Genomic DNA, 20292 nt, shown 5'->3' with positions numbered 1-20292 from the left:
ATTATCATTAAAGGGCTATTGTGTGCTTTATTGTTGAGTATTTTGAGCATATTTCACATCACCAATCACATTCATATTGCAGTAAAATTAATACATCACAGCAGTCATAATGAACTTGAGCAACATGACATCCCCAGTGGTTAAAATGAAACGAAAATGTGATATGTAATCTATATATCACACCTGTTACATGTATCTCACACCTGTTACAGGTATCTATATATCACACCTGTTACAGGTATCTATATATCACACCTGTTACAGGTATCTATATATCACACCTGTTACAGGTATCTGTATATCACACCTGTTACAGATATCTATATATCACACCTGTTACAGGTATCTCACACCTGTTACAGGTATCTATATATCACACCTGTTATAAGTATCTCACACCTGTGACTGGTGAGACATCAATCCGAACAGGTACACTTTCATCACAAGAAGAATGCTACTTCTGATTTCAATAACTGTCTAAAGAACAAAGTTATATGGAAGCTTGGATGATCATCATCTGGATTATTCTTCCAGATTCAATACTTTGAATACAGTTGGGGTAACAGAGTCACTTTTGTACTGAAAAACAAGCTCAACTTTCCTTATATTAACCATTATGTCTGCTGCTTCTGGATAAAACAGATTTGTTACATTTTTCTTGTCTTCATTTCCAGTTGCCATGGCGCCAGGTTACCAACTGGATGAGTGTTGATGACCAACTTTGTTGGGTTCTTGGCCTGGCCTGCCTGTTGCTCTTGCTTCCTAGCCTCTTCAGCCCTGATATGTAAAAACAGTGCAATGAGAAACAGGTTTCACTGTTAACATAACTAAAATGATAACAACAACAGCAACATCAATAAAACCAACAACATATATACAGAAAGGCTTCATAAAGGATTAAGGCCAACTGAACCTCTTTGTCAAAATCTGTTACTAGAAAACTATATGCTAATAAGCAGATAATCAACCTAGGAACAAGAATATCAGTGGATCTGCTGAATGCTTCCGGAAAACAACTTTAATGGACATAAAATTTTAACAAAGGGCAATAATTCTGTAAAATGGGGTTTCAAGTACTGGTTTTGTACCACCTCTTAGTATGACCAATGTATACACCAAGTTTCACCATCAAAGTTTTATGAAAGCAAAGTTATGTTCTAGACACAAAAAGGCTAATAAAGGGCAATAACTCTGTAATTTAGGGGTTGCAGGCCTTGACTTTGGTACACTGCACACCGTCTTAGTATGAAGAATGTATATACAAGTTTCATGATCCTTGCTTAACTGGGCAAAGTTATGCTCCAGTCACCAAATTCAAACAAAGGGCTATAACTTTGTATTTCAGGGGTCACAGGCCCCTAATTTTGTACACTGCATATTGTGTTTGTATGATAAGTGCATACACAAAGTTTCTTAGCATAGTTTAAATGCAAGCAATTTGAAATTGTGCTCAGGATACCAAATTTTAACAAACAGTCATAACTCTGTAAATGAGGGGGTCGCAGGCCCTTTATTTGGTACACTGCTACATTGCCTTTTTTATGAACAATGTTTATGCCAATTTCCAATGACCTTTGCTTAACTGTTGGCAAAGTTATGCCCCAGACACAAAAGTGCGAACAGATGGACAAAGTGTGGACTATATGCTCCCTTGAAAAAATTTTGGGGAGCATAAAATTGTGAGAGGATTGATGTGTAATACCATGTATCCTTTCTGGAATTTAACAATTTTTAATTGTTTCGACAGCAAAAGGAAAAACACAGAAAGTGATATTTCTATTTAACATCATCAGTGGATTTTGAAATAGGATCAGGAGACTGTATCTAACTAGAATATGGAATCTGTTTTTATCCCCAGAAGAAATGTTTCAGCACTCACTTTGCTTCAGCCTCCCTCTTCTCCATTAACTGACGCTTCCATGCTGGCAGGTGCTTGTACTTATTTTCCTCCTCTTCAATCTGTAAGACATACAGTGAATTGATCAGCACAGGTATATATCAGTGTTATTGTACTTTAGACGGTGTTATTGAATCATGATGAACTTACAATACCTGTGTATATCTGCCATTGATTTTTTTTCATTATGTATCAGATTCCTAACCTAGCTATATCTTGTGTATCAATTTCGCCTCAGATTGGAAGTAAAATCCAAGAAAATATGACACAAGGAACCAAAGTTTTATAGGCCCAGTCTTTACAGCTCATCAAATGAACATTTTCTTATAATGACCAGTATGAAAATGTTTTATTTGTCTTCTTAAAGAGCTGCATTAGAATGTTCTATTTGACAAATGAAAACACAATTAGAATCAGCCTGCGGGCTAAGACAGTGAATTTCCTGAGATGGGGAGAGACATACAGGTCAGAGATATGTTACAATGTTCTTATGCAGTGAGCCCAGATCAAGGCAGACATATTTCTTCTTATTCAAAGTCAGAGGGTGGATTTAAGGTTGAAAACCATATTAAATTGACATGAATTGACATGAAAATGAATATTCGAACACTGAATCAGAATAATATTTGAATAGTAATTTCTACCCAATCAAAATCCCTAGTTTGAACACATGATTTTTTCATTAACAAAAAATTATTTTCTTTCTATCGAGACTTTTAATCCTTTCTATTCTTGCTTCACTTACAACTTATTAGAATTGTACAAATGCATTTTGAGATCCTATGTTTGCCTTAAGTTAACTATTGATAGGATTATTAGCACAATTCAGTGTGATTTCTTTAACATTTTGCTGTCTCATTCTCTTCACACCAGCAGACACAGTCTGAAGCCCAAACTCTATTACAAACAATCCATATATAGAGCACAGAATGTTTGTATGTCTATTGTCAATATGTAACAGTGTTTCACTACACATTTGATAAGATAATCAGGTCAAGATATTCCATACTTATTATATCAAATAACTGATCAATACACCAATCAGGCAATAAACATTCACCAGTTGTCATAAGTCTCAATAGATACACCATATACTGATATGTTAATGCTAGCTTGTTTGCCTTGTTTCTTTGTCAAAATATCGTATGTGAACAAAACGAACATTTCTGAATAGTCAGTTAACGTGTTAGTGTTTCAATAGATGTTCCTCTTACATTTGACATATTTTTTGATATTCCAAACAGGCCATTGTCTTTACCATTCAGTAGTTTTTGCTTTGATAGCACGTTTTTAAATACTTTAAGATTTTGGTCAATATGAAGTTTCGTATAATCCGAAGGGTCTCAACAATATCTATTAAATTTGTTCTAAACGACAGAAAGTCTATTAAAAATACTCACCTTCTTCTGCTCCTCTGCTTGCTTTTTGGCAGCTTCAGCCATCTTTCTGGCCAGCATGTGTTTCCTCCAGTCTGGGACTGTCTGGTCCACTTTGTCCAGAAAGTTCTTGGGATCGAATGGGTCTGTCCCGATTGAGGTATCCACCACTTTATTTGCTTCCTGATTTGTAGTACCATTTGATGTGTTTGAATTACTGACTCCATTTGATGTCTTTGAAGGAGTATTTCCTTTTGATGGAGTTTGAGGGGGAGGGGTAGTTTTTGATGTTGTTGCTTCAATTATCACCATGGATTTATCAGGGTTGGACTCTGGCTTCTGTGTAAGATTAAAACAAGAGAAGTTAATGCAAAATCTAAAATTGAAAGTAAAATAGAAATAAAGGTTTAGCTATGTATGATAAATATTAGATAATTAATTCAAGATTTTAACTATGTTATCTATATTAAAAAGTTTATTTTAATATTTGTAAGATATTTTAGAATTTTTTACTTCTTTTCTCAGTTTAAAAATATTTCAAATACATAGAGAATCCCAACTATCTCCAAGCACATCAAGGTAAACCAAGTTTAAGCAGAAGAGATGTCACAGCCACTTTACATTCCATCCATGTTGGAGGATCATAGCCACTGAGGATAAAAGCCACTGAGCATCATACTTCTTAGAATCATAGCCACTGAGGATCTCAGCCATCATAACCACTGAGGATCTTAGCCACTGAGGATCATAGCCACTGAGGATCATACTACTGACAATCATAGCTATTGAAGTTCATAGCTACTGAAGATCATAGTAACTGATCATGAGCATCATAGCCACTGTGGATCATGGCCATTGAGGATTATAGCCACTGAGGATCATAGTAACTGAAGATCATAGCCACTGAGCATCATACTACTGAGTACTACAGCCACTGAGGATCATAGCCACTGAGCATCATACTACTGAGTACTACAGCCACTGAGGATCATAGCCACTGAGCATCATACTACTGAGTACTACAGCCACTGAGGAGGATAGCCACTGAAAATCATAGCCACTAAGGATCATAGCCACTGAGGATCATAGCCACTGAGCATCATACTACTGAGTATTACAGCCACTGAGGATCATAGCCACTGGAGATCATAGCCACTGAGCATCAAACTACTGAGTATTACAGCCATTGAGGAGGATAGCCACTGGAGATCATAGCCACTGAGGATCATAGCCACTGAGCATCATACTACTGAGTATTACAGCCACTGAGGAAGATAGCCACTGAGCATCATAGCCTCTGAAGTTCAAAGCTACTGAGGATCATACTTCTGAGGATTATAGCCACTGAGCATCATAGCCACTGAGCATCGTGCTACTGAAGATTTTAGTCACTGAGCATCGTAGCCACTGAGCATCATACTACTGAGGATAATAGCCACTGAGCATCATAACCACTGAGGATTATAGCCACTGAGGATCATAACCATTGAGGATAATAGCTACCTAGGATCTTAGCTATGAAGTACCACCACCACTGAGGATCATAGCTAATGAGGATTGGTGTAGATCATTTTAACATTGATCTAGGCATGTTTCATACAGACTGGTATACAGAACATTAACTTACACTGGTATACCAGGTAACCATAACAACAACAATAGTAATGTGATTCAGGAAGATGAAGATGGATGGACTGACATGGCCAACACATGTCCCCTATCACTATGGTGGAACAGTAGTCAATTTGACCTTGTTTCTTTTTATCACTATACATATATATATATATATAGTTACTTGTTCAGGGTTTTATTTATTCTAATGGTGTTCTAAACAAGTCATTCAGAAGTCAGATTGAGTCGACAAAATACGGCCTACAACTGGGAAAGATAGTATATACCTTAGATTCAGCTTGACCATTTGGCAATGACACATTGGTCACTTTGTTAGTCTCTTGTTGTCCATTTCTGGTCACCTGACCTCTTGATATGTCATTTGACTGACTGTGAGCTTTTGGTCCATTGGAAATTTGACTGTTCACTTTTTCCGTTGATCCGAATGAATATATACAGGTCATGTGACCTTCCTCTCTGGGTTTACGGGTTTTCCGTAGGTTAGAGTTCCCACTGGCTGCAGCTATCTTGAGCTCAGCTATGAGGTCATGCTTGACTGGTTCAGAAATCATGGGACTGCTCACTGAGCTGGGTGGACTAGACACGTTTGAGGACTCTGCAGACTTTTCCATTGACAGACTATTTGGTCTGGAAAAGTAATATAGATAAAAGAATTCAATTTTGTGGTTTTGAAATTTAAATTTCTAGAAATTTAGAGTGAAACAAAAGATTTTTATTAAACATATGAAAAATATTCTCATAAAATTTGAGATTCCAGTGCACAACTACAAAATTGTGTTTGATGGAGAGGTAATTTTCAACTTTACCAATATGCAAAGTATATAGTTTGTCAATCAAGACTACCCAAGGTAGAACAGTGGACTCATTAGGGAGGTCAGGTCTTTATATAAGGGTTCCATTTCTATGATTTGTATCACAATGAGACTGAACTAGTGACTGTGACCTTCAAAGATAGGTATTTGTATATTAGGTAGAGTTAAAGGCAAATTTTCCACATTTTTTTGTAAATCTTTCATTTGCTAATATTTTGTCCTAGTTTTATCAAATTTGAGTTTGGATTATGATTATGTTGACATGTTGGTATTTACTTGTTGTTTTCCCTCTTTTTACCTTAAAATTACTGATACATAAGAGTACATCACAGACAATTCTTACTTACAGGGATTATATCTCAAATGGACAGAACTCAACACTTAGATACGTGTGACTGACCAGCCCTACTTATTTAACAGGCTTTAATCTATTGCTATTGTCTTATCCCCATTCAGCCTCTCCACAGACATGGAGCAGTTCTATCATTCAGAAAAAATTGCAGAATTAATCCAATGTGTAAATGTGCTACCAGCTTATATCTACCCATTATATAAACTGAACCCATTAATTAAGGATAAGTCATGAGAAATCACTTCATAAGAATTCCACAAAACATCAGTGCAATGTGCTGTTTTTTTGTTGTTTTTTTCCCAAACATTTCAAACATCAACTTACTTCACTATGAATTATTATTAGAAAGTTACAGGCTATAATCTGATAATACAGAATTCAGGTAATGCTAGGAGATAATTGTACATAACTAAACATATCATATCTTTCTAAAATTGTATGTTTTATTATCCTTAGTTGTGGCAAAACCTGTAATTATATACTATTCAGTAGTTCATGTTGAGATCAAAAGAAAACATGCAAAACATATCTAGAATTTACAACTTTACAAGTTTTTTAAAATTCCAACATTTATCCCATTTATAAGCATCTAAAAGCATATATCAAAATGACAATAGTTAGAATATAATTTCAGATCAACTCCCCTTAGCTTACCTGTCCATGCTATCATATCGTATCATTTCCACTTTTCCAAATTTCACCATTGAAATAAAAGTACTGTTTACACTGATAGTAGTATCCTTTAGAGATGTACCTATACTGTGAGTGTAGACTTACACACGATGTAGCATTATTCCATATCAAATGCATTCATATATATTATTGGTAATTATCTTACACAAATAAAAACATCAGTATATACCGACACTGCGTGACAAAAATAGCTCTAGTATTGCGATGTATGCGGTAAATAACCATTGTCCCAACACGGTGTTCACACTCATCGCGGGCCAATCCATAAAACACGTCCAATCACTGACAGTGATGGAATGGTGGTCAATGAAGTTACAGGTAAATTACAACGGTTTTGTGCATGAAGGCGTATATAATACACATTTCCACAGGTACGTAATATAAGGTTGTATGCCAAATCTTACAACAATGTTGATTTATTGCAGAAAATATGTTAAAATTATCCACTTATATCTTCATCTTAATTCTTTTTATGAAAAACAAACAAAAATATTCTCGTAATAACTCACATGATAATTTTAGACAAAAAAAATCATGGTACATGTTTTTTTTCAGGTAGGGATGGGAAATGAATTGTTAAAAAAAATATGAAAAAATCTTCACATTGTTCAATTAGCACTTAATGACTTAAAACTGTTGATTAACTGTACTGCTGTGTGAAATGAAGCAATATAAAAAAAAAAAACATAGAAAAAAATGCATGGACAAATTTGAAAATTATTACAAATTAAGATAATAAATTTAACTGTTTATCCAGCTTCTAGTAAACAAGAAGTTTAATAAATAAGTGTTGTTAATATTAATTAACTTGAATAAAGCCATCTTGTTTCATACCACCATATGCTTGTACTTACCACTTATATTGATAATATATTATTGAATTCTGGGTTATCAAACATTCTGACTGAAGTATATAGATGATTGAATTCAGAGTTATCAGATATTCAGACTTAAGTATATATATGATTGAATTCTGGGTTATCAAACATTCTGACTGGAGTATATATATTGCTGAATTCTGAGTTATAAGACATTCTGACTGGAGTATATATATTATTGAATTCTGAGTTATAAGACATTCTGACTGGAGTATATATATTATTGAATTCTGAGTTATAAGACATTCTGACTGGAGTATATATATTATTGAATTCTGAGTTATAAGACATTCTGACTGGAGTATATATATTATTGAATTCTGAGTTATAAGGCATTCTGACTGGAGTATATATATTATTGAATTCTGAGTTATAAGACATTCTGACTGGAGTATATATATTATTGAATTCTGAGTTATAAGACATTCTGACTGGAGTATATATATTGAATTCTGAGTTATAAGACATTCTGACTGGAGTATATATATTGAATTCTGAGTTATAAGACATTCTGACTGGAGTATATATATTATTGAATTCTGAGTTATAAGACATTCTGACTGGAGTATATATATTATTGAATTCTGAGTTATAATACATTCTGACTGGAGTATATATATTATTGAATTCTGAGTATATATATATATTGAATTCTGAGTTATAAGACATTCTGACTGGAGTATATATACCGGGTATTATTGAATTCTGAGTTATAAGACATTCTGACTGGATTATCTATACCGGGTATTATTGAATTCTGAGTTATAAGACATTCTGACTGGAGTATATATATTATTGAATTCTGAGTTATAAGACATTCTGACTGGAGTATATATATTATTGAATTCTGAGTTATAAGACATTCTGACTGGAGTATATATATTATTGAATTCTGAGTTATAAGACATTCTGACTGGAGTATATATATTATTGAATTCTGAGTTATGAGACATTCTGACTGGAGTATATATATTATTGAATTCTGAGTTATGAGACATTCTGACTGGAGTATATATATTATTGAATTCTGAGTTATGAGACATTCTGACTGGAGTATATATATTATTGAATTCTGAGTTATAAGACATTCTGACTGGAGTATATATATGATTGAATTCTGGGTTATCAAACATTCTGACTGGAGTATATATATTGCTGAATTCTGAGTTATAAGGCATTCTGACTGGAGTATATATATTATTGAATTCTGAGTTATAAGACATTCTGACTGGAGTATATATATTATTGAATTCTGAGTTATAAGACATTCTGACTGGAGTATCTATACCAGGTATTATTGAATTCTGAGTTATAAGACATAGGTAATTATATAAACTAAAACCAACACTCCTCTATATATATCACCACCAGCCTTTTTCTAAGGTCATATTTTCTAAACTATATCCTGTTGATATCAAATTGCAAGTCATGGTCATCCTGATTACAGATATACTGACAGAATCATCCACAAGAGATCTCCAAGGGTCTTGTCACCCACCATAGTTTTATCTTTATAAGATGAATTTTTCTCTACTTTTTTCTTCTTTCCTCTGTATTTCCTTCTAATTAAACTAAATTTTAAAAATTCCTCAAAAGAAAAGCAGTAAGATTCTGCCATATCCAGCAAAGTCACTTTTGGGCCTTTTTTCAAAAATAATTTTTCTTTTTAATTTTTGATCAGTCACAAAATCATCAGGGCACAACTAGAGAGTTTCAGGAAATCTCACATGGAAAGAAAATATAACGATACTTTTTATCACATAACTCAGAAAATTGACATTTTCAATGGTTTTAGGTTAATGAAGTGGAGGACAAGATGGAAAAGAAGCAGCACCTATTGTGCCATTGTTCATACTACGATATCACAATTAATTTCTGATTGGTGCATTCAATGGAAATCACTTTAGGGTATATAACATAAGTGACATATACATAAAAACTTTACCAAATTCATTGGGTAACAAGCTGATTATGTAATTAAAGTATTTTAGTCCTAGATAAGACAATAGCATCTTATATAAAGCAGATATATGTAAATCAATGCTGTAAGTACTGGCAATAGCATGGACAATACAAGCCTGGACAGATAGTGGAATGATGTTAGAGCTACATGTAAGATATATATGTTCCATATATACAGAGGCACGTGTATAACAGTGTCTGTATTACCACAGTACCACACACTGCGGAATGATGTTAGAGCTACATGTAAGATATATATGTTCCATATATACAGAGGCACGTGTATAACAGTGTCTGTATTACCACACACTGTGGAATGATGTTAGAGCTACATGTAAGATATATATGTTCCATATATACAGAGGCACGTGTATAACAGTGTCTGTATTACCACACACTGCGGTATGATGTTAGAGCTACATGTAAGATATATATGTTCCATATATACAGAGGCACGTGGATAACAGTGTCTGTATTACCACACACTGCAGAATGATGTTAGAACTACATGCAAGATATATATGTTCCATATATACAGAGGCACGTGTATAACAGTGTCTGTATTACCACAGTACCACACACTGTGGAATGATGTTAGAGCTACATGTAAGATATATGTTCCAAATATACAGAGGCACGTATATAACAGTGTCTGTATTACCACACACTGCGGAATGATGTTAGAACTACATGCAAGATATATATGTTCCATATATACAGAGGCACGTGTATAACAGTGTCTGTATTACCACACACTGATGTTAGAGCTACTGTACATATATACAGCAATATAACAGATATATATGTTCCATATATATATGTTCATATATACAGAGGCACGTGTATAACAGTGTCTGTATATATATGTTCCATATATACAGTACCACACACTGTGGAATGATGTTAGAGCTACATGTAAGATATATATGTTCCATATATACAGAGGCACGTGTATAACAGTGTATACCACAGTACTACACACTGTGGAATGATGTTAGAGCTACATGTAAGATATATATGTTCCATATATACAGAGGCACGTGTATAACAGTACACACTGTGGAATGATGTTAGAGCTACATGTAAGATATATATGTTCCATATATACAGAGGCACGTATATAACAGTGTCTGTATTATCACACACTGCGGAATGATGTTAGAGCTACATGTAAGATATATATGTTCCATATATACAGAGGCACGAGTATAACAGTGTCTGTATTACCACAGTACCACACACTGTAAAGAAACAATGGAACATAACATTACTTCTCAGTGATTTATTTATTTTTCATATTTTTGAATCATATGAATTCTTTTTATATTTTTGTCAATTTCTGTGGTATTATAAGAAGAATGCCAAGTTCAGATTAGAAGTTTTGAATTCTCATGTCTCTTTAATATTCTGATCAAGTTAAGGATGAATACATAGGCTCCCTGTTATATTATCATAGTTTTTATTATTGAAAAAGTTTTATATAAAGCATGCAGATGAAGTAGAGTGTTTTCAGATTAACATTAGAATGACAGGCAAAAAATACATTGTATTAAAAATAAGAAAGTAATCACCTAAAATACAAATGAATAACCTTATATGATTTTACTATAAACATGTACTTTTAAAGTCAGGGGAGGTAACTGAGGCCTTACCTTTCAAACTGCTGAAGGATCCCATTGAGGTGACCATGGTTAAGTGGGGGTGGAGCTAAAGCTGGTAATGGAGGGGGAGGGGGAGGAGGAGGTAGGGGTGGTGTGTTGGTGGCAGCTGTGGTAACACATACTGGTGTTCCTGTAGATGGTGTTTCCATAGGTAATACTGACCCAGCCCCACTCTCCAAACCACTGTCTGATAGAGGATTCGATTCAGAACTCTCCTTTGTTCCATTTGAGTCTCCATTCATTGTCTTCTCCTTGATAACAAGATTATCAACAGATACAGTCACTTCTGTTTCCATCCTTCTGGCTCTGATGGCTTTAAAGAGTTCTTCTTGATGACTTATAGCAAAGCTAACCACCGATGGAGGTCGTAGCGACGACCCTGACACAGAAATTACAGAATCCTCACGCTGCGATGCTGACTGGGATACAGAACTTAAAGAACTCTCAATGGACAATGCATCAGTAGCTGAATGACGTTGTATAGATGACAATAGTTCACTGTTTATCCTTTGTTGAAGGGAGTCCCACGAATATTCACTAGGTGATCGACGACGAGACGACACCAAGGAAACCTCACTATCTGACCTTTGACACAGTCCTTCCCTGGAAGGGAAATCCTGAGGAGGAGACAACTCAAGATCAGGCTGCAAAAGTTGATGATGCAATAAAGATTCACACTCGCTGGACTCTTCTGATTTCTCTGACAAGCAAACACTTGACTCACATTCACCAGTCTCCTGTGACTGGAATCGTATGTCAGGGTGGTGAGAGGTATCTATTGAGGCTGAAACATACAACCATCAGTGTTAGATACCAAGAAAAAATTTTGAAAATCATTGTCGAAATCTAAGATGGCTAGCTTAACATACAATATATCACACTAAAGAAGGGAGGTAACTCCATTATTTTTTAACCATCTTATTCAATTCAGATCACTTTTACTTAAATAAGATCAGAATTCAAAAAAGAAAGTCTTATATCATGATTGAAGTCTGACATTTTCAAATTTGTTGTTCTATTATTCATAGAATTAGATAATTACGTACCCATCCTGAGAAATTGAGGAATTACATGAGGGTGATATTATAAGGAATTTAATAATTTCACAAGTGCCTATTTAATTTGGCTCGTCTTTATCCAGATATCTGTTTCAAACTTTAAATCTCGGACAGACAAGATGATCAATAGGTCTACATCACTCCGTCATCTCAGATGGTAATTAATGCTGTTCACAAATACATTATTAAAATTTCACATAATTGATATTCAATTTCTTAGTTATAAAGAGAAGAAGTCATTTACAAGTTTTAATGAAATTGGCTCATGTGACCTTAGAGTCAAGGTCATTTCTTTTCCAAAATATTGCCTGGCTTTGCCAGAGGAACCTACCAAGCACTTATCATAATTCTAGACATTTTGCTTAATCAGCAGAAATTGTTTTATATATTTTAAGAAATTTGTCCTCTGTGACTCAGAATGTAGATCAAAGTAATCACTTTTCATAAATTTTTCCTGCAAGGAATGTTACAAAATATCATGATTATAGACCTTTTGGTTAATATGAAGAAGTTGATTAAATAGAAAAGTTGCCGCCGGACAGAGAGACGGCAGATGCCGCATCAATACATAAGATTGACTGAAAATGTCTGACTGAGGTTACTTACACACAAAGTCATTTTCACTCTCAGCATCAAAGAAAACCTCGAGGGATTCTGAAATGAAAAGCATTATCACAAAATGCACAGAGCAGCAAATTATGACACAGTCAATACATGATAAAATACTGAACTCCTTTACAAGAAATCAATTCTGCTGACCCACAACAAATATTAGAGAACCAGTTACAGTACTTCTCCCAGGTTCTTTATGACATAGGTACTGTAGCATCTTAATCACAATTCAAAGCAGGAAATGCACCTGCACAGAAGGAACATATGGTTTAGATATTGGGTCGGTGTTGGGTTGTTTGAACTGATGTTGGGTTGGTTGGACTAATGTTGGGTCAGTTGAACTGATGTTGGGTTGAACTGATGTTGGGTTGAACTGATGTTGGGTTGAACTGATGTTGGGTTGGTTGAACTGATGTTGGGTTGGTTGAACTGATGTTGGGGCGGTTGGACTGATATTGGGTCAGTTGAACTGATGTTGGGGCGGTTGGACTGATGTTGGGTTGAACTGATGTTGGGTCAGTTGAACTGATGTTGGGTCAGTTGAACTGATGTTGGGTTGAACTGATGTTGGGTCGGTTGAACTGATGTTGGGGCGGTTGGACTGATGTTGGGGCGGTTGGACTGATGTTGGGTTGAACTGATGTTGGGTCGGTTGAACTGATGTTGGGGCGGTTGGACTGATGTTGGGGCGGTTGGACTGATGTTGGGGCGGTTGGACTGATGTTGGGTCGGTTGAACTGATGTTGGGTTGGTTGAACTGATATTGGGTCAGTTGAACTGATGTTGGGGCGGTTGGACTGATGTTGGGTCAGTTGAACTGATGTTGGGGCGGTTGGACTGATGTTGGGTTGAACTGATGTTGGGGCGGTTGGACTGATGTTGGGTTGAACTGATGTTGGGGCGGTTGGACTGATGTTGGGGCGGTTGGACTGATGTTGGGTTGGTTGAACTGATGTTGGGTCAGTTGAACTGATGTTGGGGCGGTTGGACTGATGTTGGGGCGGTTGGACTGATGTTGGGTTGAACTGATGTTGGGTCAGTTGGACTGATGTTGGGGCGGTTGGACTGATGTTGGGGCGGTTGAACTGATGTTGGGTCGGTTGAACTGATGTTGGGTTGGTTGAACTGATATTGGGTCAGTTGAACTGATGTTGGGGCGGTTGGACTGATGTTGGGGCGGTTGGACTGATGTTGGGGCGGTTGAACTGATGTTGGGTCGGTTGAACTGATGTTGGGTTGGTTGAACTGATATTGGGTCAGTTGAACTGATGTTGGGTTGGTTGAACTGATGTTGGGTTGAACTGATGTTGGGTCGGTTGAACTGATGTTGGGTCAGTTGAACTGGGTAGGGTTTCCCATAGCAATTTTGCTGAATTTGTGTTACCTGAGAAACATAACTAAGAATGGATGTGTGAAACAATGCAAGGTGTTTATAAGTAAAGAAAGGCCTTATACATGAACTTTATATTCCTAATCTCTAATGGTATTTAGGAAGCAATAAGGCCATGCCTCATAATAAGCCTGCCTGTATCTATTACTGTTCTCATTATCATGCTATCAGCCCACTCTCTCACTCTCAGACAGAATTTTGTCAGTTTGTCAGACCCATTTTGTAGAATAAACATATACGACTGAAGAGAGCTGAAGATAAAATTTAAAAATATTCAAACTAGATTTTACCTGACAATAAGCCTATGTCTGGTAATATGCCCACTCTCACCTACTGTAGTTTCACTAGTATGCCATCAAGCATTGTCCTGTAATAAGCATGCCTCATTCGGTCTAAGTTTATGTGTTGACCCTTCTTCAATGATAAAAATGGTACGGTGAAACCATTAACTTTTGTAGGGGTTTCATTTTCACTGATTTCTTGGGTACTCTTAATCCACAATTTTATCTGTCCTTGAACTCTTGAAATCAGCATAAATAGACTTACTGAGCTGTAATTCTCCATGAAAACCTACGAAAATTGAGTCTCACAAAAGTAGATAATTTTACAGTAACTTAGACCACAGAACTACTAAAAATAACCACTACATATAGAGCCTAAAGGCATTTATTAATATCTACAATAAATTATCTACAACAAATTAAAGGGTCCTTATCAAATTACCTGACCTCTCTTTAACCTCTCTGCTACAGTGTTACATTATTTATGAGAAATAGCACTTTCATTTTAAGTCCAGATCACTTTGATGAAGTTGATATTTTTGATATATCAATTATTTTGATAAGTAATGAAACACATGGATATAAACTTAAAAGGTTTCACTTAAGATTTATATGTTGTAATGTTCAAAACAGTCATGATGATAGTAATATCAAACTTCATGTAAACATCGTATGAAAAGTTTATTCCCAAACAGTCAGAAATCTAAATGTGGGAGGGTTTAGAGATGTTTTGGAGATGTTTTACCTATGGGTGTGTACTCTGGTTCACTTTATCCAGTAATAAACTGCCATGCAATATCATTTTGTCCTTGAAACACCTTCCATCATTTTTTGGTATTTAACATATCATTGTAGGCTTTCACAGACCAAGACGTTTGTCTGAAATCTAACAATCTAACAACATCTCAACTTTCTCCTAGTAAGTGTCAAAGACTTTCACATTTCACCATGATTCCTTGTTTAAAGGAGACCCTTTATGTTATTGACCCAGTAATAAGCCCATGTCTGGATGGGAGACCCCTTATCATTTTGATCCAGAAATAAGTCCCTGTCTGGAAAGGAGACCTTTTATCATATTGACCCAGAAATAAGCCCATGTCTGGATGGGAGACCTTTTATCATATTGACCCAGAAATAAGCCAATGTCTGGATGGGAGACCTTTTATCATATTGACCCAGAAATAAGCCAATGTCTGGATGGGAGACCTTTTATCATATTGACCCAGAAATAAGCCCATGTCTGGTAATAAATCTACTGATATCTGTTCTTATTCAATAGAGTAACCAACATTGTCCTTTAAAAGACATCCTATCACAGGTTAAGTAAAATACAATACCTGTCTTTTCTCTTCCTTCTCTTTCTTTGAAGAATAGAGATAAATTTACAAAGGTATCACTTTCTAGCTTTGATTTTCAGTTTATATAGAAATAAATAATACTTAATTTGAAAGTTAAAATTTATACTCACACCAACTTTGGGCTTATTTCAAAATAATCAATACACAAAACACATATCTGTACTATGATTTTCACCTATTAGTACAAGTTGCCTCAGATGTCAGCAGTTCGGACCCATATGGCTAGAGCACACCAGAGTTAAAATAGGATTCTCACCTGTCTTCCTGTGTGTGGCTGTGTTTCTGGCTACCCCAGAGAAATCAGAATCAGGGAGTCCTAATCTCAAGGTCACAGAATCATTTGGGCTATTTGAGGGCAGTGGTAAATGTGATGGAGATGTGTTAAATTGCTGTAACTCTACATCACCAGCCACATTCTCATGAATCTGAAACACATAGAGACCTTGTCAGTTCACTGACATTGACCTTCTGACCCCTTACAGCGACTTCCCTGCACTAGTAGGGCGAAGAATCTTTTGTTGTATATAAATATTTCTAAACACTTTTACTTATGGTAGGTCATTAAAATTACATTTATATCATATATACACTGAGTCATTTATTTCAAAGAGGAATTTTATTGTTTGATCAATTTCATTTATATCTTATAGTTTTGTGAACATTTTAGGGAGATTTGGTCCTTACATGTTTCAGGTAAATATCCAAAGGAAATGAACTAAAGAAGTTTTATTTTATAAGAGAATCTTCCGTGGAATTAAAACCTAACATTCAAACATTTTCTCCTGATGTGCATCTACCATACTCCAAATTATCATAACAAGTATTCTGATCAAATTTTCTTTCATTTATATTATTATAAAACAAAAGTAACTTGTAGATATAAAATTTAAAAACCAATTAAATCAAAAGAAGTAGAAAATAGAAGCAAAAGAAATTTAGCAAAGAACTCTTCCACATACTTACCATACCAATTTCAGACTTTGATGGTCAGTTTCATAATGATGGTACATTGTACATTGTGTTTATTAGTTACTAAATATTAGAAAAATAGATATGGGACACATACATTCCCTGGTAAAAAGCTTTTAAAATCGAAACAGAAAATTTTGCCACATGAAGTAAACCATAAAACACTCTTTTATATCACTTCAGCTTCTACACACAGGGAAAATACTCCAGTGTGACATTGTTGTACTATCATAATACCTCAAGGTTTTTGGAATATAGATGAGGAGAATTTGTACATTTTGAAAAATCAGAGTCTCACAATGGAACATTTTGTGAATTATACCTGACTTGTCAGAGTTTTGAAATTACCAATATCAATTAAGATATACAGGTTTAATTCTAAAAGGATGAGTACAGCCAAGCATCAGAGTAGAAAATGACTTCCTACCAGATTGACTGAAAACTTACATCTTAATACTGGCGAAGGAATGGAGACAAAGACCTTCTAATGGTTTGCAAAGGAGTTATTGTACAGCCAAGCATCAGAGTAGAAAATGACTTCCTACCAGATTGACTGAAAACTTACATCTTAATATTGGCGAAGGAATGGAGACAAAGACCTTCTAATGGTTTGCAAAGGAGTTATTGTACAGCCAAGCATCAGAGTAGAAAATGACTTCCTACCAGATTGACTGAAAACTTACATCTTAATATTGGCGAAGGAATGGAGACAAAGACCTTCTAATGGTTTGCAAAGGAGTTATTGTACAGCCAAGCATCAGAGTAGAAAATGACTTCCTACCAGATTGACTGAAAACTTACATCTTAATATTGGCGAAGGAATGGAGACAAAGACCTTCTAATGGTTTGCAAAGGAGTTGTAATCATCGTTTATCTATAACTAAAAACAATAACCAAAAAAATTTAACTTTTTAAAAAACATGACATGATTGTCATTTAAATATACAAAAGAATCCATTGTAAAAAGTAGCAAAGGTTTTTAATCATAATGAGATACTAGATAAAGGCGTAAATGTTTTTTACCAATTATCAGCTCAACGAATAATTATACCTCTGACATCAGGTAATTGTCAAATGTTTGACTGAACAGCTGTTCAAATATCATAAAAATGTGTCCCTAAACCATACAACTGAAAAGTAAATATACTCTCACATGAAATAGTGAACAGCTGGTCTTATCAATAGTAGTTATGGTGATTATAAACTCTTTTTTGATTGGCGGTAATTTTAGCACTGTCTCTAGGGCAATTCTGAAAACAATCAAACATGGCAAAAACTATCAAACTACTGGTTTTTACTGTTCTGCTATCTCATCATTATCATATTTTGTGCATATGTATCTCCGACTTCTGCAGGAAAAGTTGGTTTGAATAGGAATTTAAAACAGAAGTTCCTTATTCATGAAGTATTGAGAAAAAAAAAAAAATTTCACAAATATTCATTTCAACTTTACTGTCTTACTGAACTCGGAAAATTTTTGATGAGAATATACCTATAGAAGCTGAAGTATCTGAACTCTTTCACACATATTCCACTGTGTATGGTTTGGTAAATCTGCCAGGCATAGTGTTAGTGTTATAGTTGTCATTTGCAACCAAAATCTTGCGATATATTAAGTAATTGTTAAATAAAGCGCACAAGATTCAAAGAAGGGAACTCTTTTAAAATTGCAAAAACTCCTACTAAGCTTATTTACATGCCGTAAAGCCTTGTATCAATAGAAGCAGAAGCACTATTGGTGTGTTAGATACAGTAATCATCCCTGAATAAGTTAAGTGTGAATCAAATCTTGGAAACTTATCTGAACATTCTGTTTATTTTATAAATCAGAGTTATCTTCTCTTGTGAACAGATATTGATTGTTACATCATTAACTTGCATGAGAAAATTACATGATTTCTATAGGACAATACTCTCTTAAACAAATGACAGTCAATGCCTGCTCAAAAGGGCAGATAACTCTGCATTGCAGAAAAAAAGGAAATCTGTCAATGTAAATCTAAGGAAAATCAGACTTTCATATAGATCGCAGTAAGATGCCTGATACACAATAAGTATTAGATGATCCGATAGTCCTTGCTACTGTAACCATACATTTACACTCCACATATCCACACTCCAATATTTTTCTGAATGAATTAGACATAAACCACATGTCTAAAATGATGTCTTAGATGATTGACTTTTAAACACCCAAGAAAGACAGCGAATGTTACATCATGCACACCACTGATCACTCACTAGACTAAAAAATTAGGTGTTTAAATGTAGATTTATTGTAATCTTTTTGCTAAAATTTTTATTCACATAGTATTAGAACTTAACAAAAGTGGTAAATGCATTTACATTTATTTATATGCTGAAATATTTAAGGAAGACAATCAACAATGTAAAGTACATGGGTTTCAAGACTTATTCCAGTAAACTGTATGCTATCATTTGCAGGACATCTATTTTCATGACTTATTTATTTCATGAGGAGAGACAATTCCAGTTTTAATTGCAATATGTACTACATGTCATGAAAATTTATGCTGAAACATTAAACATGGAAGTACTTTTACAGATTTTGTTTTGTTCTTTTACCAACTTTGGTCTTCAAACAAAGGGTATGTTGATGGAAAAATCATGCTGAAAATCTGCATATTTTATCCCATAACAAACCCATATCTGGTAATAAGCCCATCCCTGTTTATTACTGTTCAGTAGAACTATATATTCACTGTACATGTACTAAAATACTAGGTTGAGCCCACCACTGACTTCCAGTCAGAAGTAATGTATTTGGCCTGGGCTTATTACAGGATAAATAAGGTATAATGTCCTACATCAAATAGCCTACAATATAGCAGTATACATGCTGAGATGAAAACACAATCAAATCTGTTATAGTACAATAGTCATGCAATAAATGACAAACTTAGTTACATATGTCTCTAGAAATACTTCTAGTTAGAATTTGCTATATGAAGATCACCTGCAACAAGAGTGTGTTTAAGTTTCCTTAGGTGATAATTTTACAAGTAACATTGGTTAATCAAATTATGAACATGTCAGAGTGTATATGCTACATCAGGTTATAATAAATATATACACTATTAATATTCACACGTAATCAAGAATTAATTCAACTCACACAACTTATTAATTCACATTTCATAAGCATTATTTTACCTGCCATTAATTATATATAATGTTCCATATTTTCACTTGACAGACAACTGGCGAGCCACAGACACAGCTTTATTTGAGGAAGAAAATTCTCATTTGGTGTTGTCAATGTTATCCAACTTCAACTGAAACAGCTTGCACAGCCATTGGTAGCAGTAGATCCTATATACATACACAGAACATGTGATGT

The 20292-nt window shown here is 34.8% G+C and overlaps 1 protein-coding gene across 1 annotated transcript in view; it reads right to left on the bottom strand.

Moving 5' to 3' along the window:
* Positions 1 to 481: 481 nt before the first annotated feature.
* Positions 482 to 20292, bottom strand: part of LOC132546758 (espin-like) — a 61286-nt gene continuing 41475 nt past the window's right edge. Inside the window, exons 5-11 of the mRNA XM_060210477.1 lie at positions 16219 to 16387; positions 12928 to 12975; positions 11255 to 12047; positions 5172 to 5532; positions 3298 to 3612; positions 1880 to 1959; positions 482 to 777 (exon numbers count right to left, since the gene is read on the bottom strand). Of these exons, the coding sequence (XP_060066460.1) occupies positions 648 to 777; positions 1880 to 1959; positions 3298 to 3612; positions 5172 to 5532; positions 11255 to 12047; positions 12928 to 12975; positions 16219 to 16387 (1896 nt within the window). The 3' untranslated portion in view covers positions 482 to 647. The remainder of the gene's footprint in view (positions 778 to 1879; positions 1960 to 3297; positions 3613 to 5171; positions 5533 to 11254; positions 12048 to 12927; positions 12976 to 16218; positions 16388 to 20292) is intronic.

Source organism: Ylistrum balloti, unplaced genomic scaffold (genome assembly GCF_031769215.1).
Source record: "Ylistrum balloti isolate Yb309-2 unplaced genomic scaffold, AGI_CSIRO_Ybal_v1 Utg369912, whole genome shotgun sequence".
NCBI lineage: Eukaryota > Metazoa > Mollusca > Bivalvia > Pectinida > Pectinidae > Ylistrum > Ylistrum balloti.
Note: the sequence above shows the minus strand (reverse complement) of the source record. Positions and strands in the feature narration are given on the sequence as shown.